At 36.0% G+C, this 3,567-nt stretch overlaps 1 protein-coding gene across 1 annotated transcript in view; it reads right to left on the bottom strand.

Moving 5' to 3' along the window:
- LOC107104872 (PH domain-containing protein DDB_G0275795-like) overlaps positions 1 to 3,567 on the bottom strand; it is a gene marked incomplete at both ends in the record, with an annotated part of 13,733 nt that overhangs the window by 1,688 nt on the left and 8,478 nt on the right. The window contains 2 exons of the mRNA XM_015404990.1: positions 5 to 219; positions 667 to 784. Coding sequence (XP_015260476.1) covers positions 5 to 219; positions 667 to 784 — 333 coding nt within the window. The remainder of the gene's footprint in view (positions 1 to 4; positions 220 to 666; positions 785 to 3,567) is intronic.

Below are 3,567 nucleotides of genomic sequence, written 5' to 3'. Positions count from 1 at the left end.
TCACCACGAAGGTTAGCTATAGTTACTGGCTCACTGAAAATGTCCATGTTTTTGTTTCCACAGGGAAGGTACCAGGTAATTTCAGTCAGTCCATTGGATATTCTTCTTGGAGTGTCTCCACACTCCATGTTGCGGTGAGCAAAGGTGTCATGGTTCATCTGAGAGTTACTCAGGAGTTGATTGAGGATGTCTGATTTGGACATGGAGCATTCACCAAGTCTAACAAAAGAGACCATTGGAAGTTTAGAGATAACTATTCTTTCTTCAATAAACCCCTTTGATTCTGAAAGAGCTGGAGGTCTGTACTTCTTAACAATGTCTCTCATGGCCCACAGCATGAGGGTGCACTGCTTTGTATCACAGTTTGGAAGCAGAAGGGGAACAGAAAACTGACACATGGCCATTTTTAGTGCTAACTCTTGCTGAACAAACCCATCGGAACACAGGAATAGAGCAGTGATTATATCCAGAGGGTTAAATTTTCCAGCCTTATTTGGGCTGTCAAACAGATCCTCATAATTGTATTCTGCTGTCTCAGTTACATCATCATTGTTTGACTCAGAAGGAACATTGTTTGATTCACAACAGATACATTCTGCATTTCTAGCAGTCACATTAACCATCATCAATTTCTTTAAAAAATACATTGTGATGTTTGATTTCCACTTGCCGGGGTCATCAGTAGTTGTCTTCTCATTGATCTCAAGTATTTGGCTCAGTGATAGCTTTTCTCTGTAGAACTGCTCCAACCCAACATCCTCCAAAAGACTCTGGAGGTCAGTCTCTGTGAATCATTAAAACATTTTTTTTTATAGGGCTTTTCAACCTGGTTTTTTAATTTTAATTTTTTTTGACTTGCAATTTCAGCACCGCATATCACATTTTCACATACTAAGTATTGAACAACGTTCTACAATGGAATTTAACTTTATTTTGGTTCCAAAGCCTGGTCACACTTTAAAAATATATAAAATTCAACATAAATTCTGTTTTAACATAATTTTTTTACTCTTAGTGCTATGTTTATAGTAATTTAGGGCTTAAGTTGAGTTCTTACATTATTTAGATGTATTATTGCATGATTTGTTAATGTTTGTCTGCATCACTGTCTGTGCATCACAACAAGGGTGAGGTGTGAGAGCCAGGGCTACTGGAGCTGATGCAGGTAGGTCTCAAGCTGTTGTAAACTATCAAGTTGCCATGTCTGACTGATATGTAGAGTTTATAATTATTAAATATTCTTACTTCTACAAAAGCCTTCGTCTGACAGTCATAGAAGGGGGAAATTGTGAATAATTTTTTTTGCAGCTAGTATGGTGGCACTAACCACCTAGTTATATTAGACTCTGTGTTAATTTCCCACTATTCAAAAACATGTCTATGTTAAGTCTTTTCGAGGTCGCCTTTGCCAACTAGCTGGTCCCCCGAAGGCTTAAAATGTAACACCAGATGACGTCTTTTTCCAGCATCTATCAGACGTCCAATTTTGACCTCAACAGGACCACGAAAAGTAGTGCAAATCTGGTGACTGTAGATGTCTTTTCTAAGTCAGATTTATACTCATTTTAGAAGGTAAAAGTCTGCTACTGGGCTGTGCATAATACTAACCAATAATTTTTTTCCCCAATTACGTTATATGATTGTCTGAGAAGCAGGTAAATAGAAATGCTTGTTAAATGTGTAATGCATTTCCAATTCAAACCAGCTGCTGTACCAAATCTAAACTATGTGCTAGTAACTTCAGCAGAAATACTCCACTCTGTAAAACTACATGTACCAAGTTCTGCAAATCACCATTCCTTTATCAAAAAAGTTAAGTCAGTCTGTTGACTGGGTTCTTCTTTGTTGAAAGCTCCTGTCTCTTCTCCAAGATACTTGTTGTTGAGATGTCACTGATTTTACATAAGAGACGCCCCTCTGAAGCCACACCCCTGCGTCAGAGTTTATTTAAAGAAGTGGCTCCTATTCGACTTCCTGTTGCCAGTGGCTGAATTGGTTTTACCATCGATTTGAACAACCTATTAATTAACTGCAAGTTAAAGCTCTAGTTATTTAATGTAATCAGAAACTTCTGGTAAACTTGCACAGCACTTGTGTAAGCAGTTACAGAAAAACCTAGCCTAATAATCATTGTTTACATTAGAGATAGAGAGAGAATATTATTTGTCACATTAAATATGAGCATAAACGTAAGAAATATGTATTTATACCTCCATAAATTCTAATTAATAAATTAATTTCATATTTTATATTTGTTCACTTACATTACCTAGTAATTAAAATTTCTGCTTTGGTCAAGGGATTATTTATTTAATTATCTATTTATTATTGTTGAATATGGCAGAATCGGTATACTAAAAATTGTTTAGTTTACCAGGAATGTCTTGCTATGAAATTTCTATCAGAAATCAGTGTGATATGGGCCAAAAACCCTCACAAATATCTGAATATATCAGCTTCAATATAACACCTCCTATATGAGCTAGCTGATAAAAAAAAAAAAAAAACTCTGCTTCCATCTCCTTCTGATTAAAGTTTAAGTAACTCGTTGGCTAATAATAAATGTGACAGTTGTTGAGTTGTTGCCTATTGTGGTCTGTTTGAACAATATCACTTCGTCAAGCCTTTTCTAACATTACACACTATAGAATGACTAGTAGTTCTATGATACATGATTCAATATGCTATCAATATCTGTATCAGAAAATAATCAAAGCTGCATTATCTTTATCTAAAGCTAAAAATGAAATGGTAAGGTTAAATTAAGCAAATATGAAGGATTTTAATGTGGGGGTGTAATATCCACATCTAATGGGTACCCTGTTAAATAACTTTGGCAGTTTTTTTACAAGGACTAATCATTTATCAAAGAATGAGGGCAATTTCATATAGAGAGCTTTAAATAAAAATAAATGAAACCTTAATTTAATTTAATTTGTAACTGTTAGCCATAATGGGTATCTATGCATTGACACCACATTAGTTCTTTGTGAGCAATGAGGGATACCTCTGGCCACTAGTGGCGGGCGGCTGGTGCAAGTTTCTCCATAGGGGGCTATAAACTCAACAAAGATGTATACCAAAAACAATCAAACATATACCAAGTTATCACACCAGTATATTTATATGAATACCAGCAACAAAAAAACATAAAACACTTTAAAACAAAACAAAAGAGAGGAGAGGATGAGATTGGCTGATGTATAGTGAGATTCCGCCTGTCAGTTGGGTAGGTGGGTGTTTCTGCTGGCAGCACACACAGAGAGATGGACAGTGAGGAGGACTCCAGCAGAAAAACAGCGTTTTGCAGATGGAAATACCGGTGTTACGTGGAGCTGCGTTTCCCCATCAGTAGTGTTGTTTTCGTTAACAAAAACTAAACAAAAATATTTCCGTCAACGCACATTTTTCACCCAACGAAAACTAGACGAGACGAGACGAAAATTCCCCCTAGTTAACAATAACTGGGAGTAAATCAGAAATAATTTTCATGGACTAATAAAGACGAGATGAAAATGCAGTTCGGTAAATAAAGACTGGACTAAAATCAATGGACATTTTAGTTCA

Source organism: Cyprinodon variegatus, unplaced genomic scaffold, assembly GCF_000732505.1.
Source record: "Cyprinodon variegatus isolate N-32 unplaced genomic scaffold, C_variegatus-1.0 Scaffold1932, whole genome shotgun sequence".
NCBI lineage: Eukaryota > Metazoa > Chordata > Actinopteri > Cyprinodontiformes > Cyprinodontidae > Cyprinodon > Cyprinodon variegatus.
The sequence above is the reverse complement of the archived record's forward strand: the minus strand, read 5'-3'. Positions and strand labels throughout refer to the sequence as shown.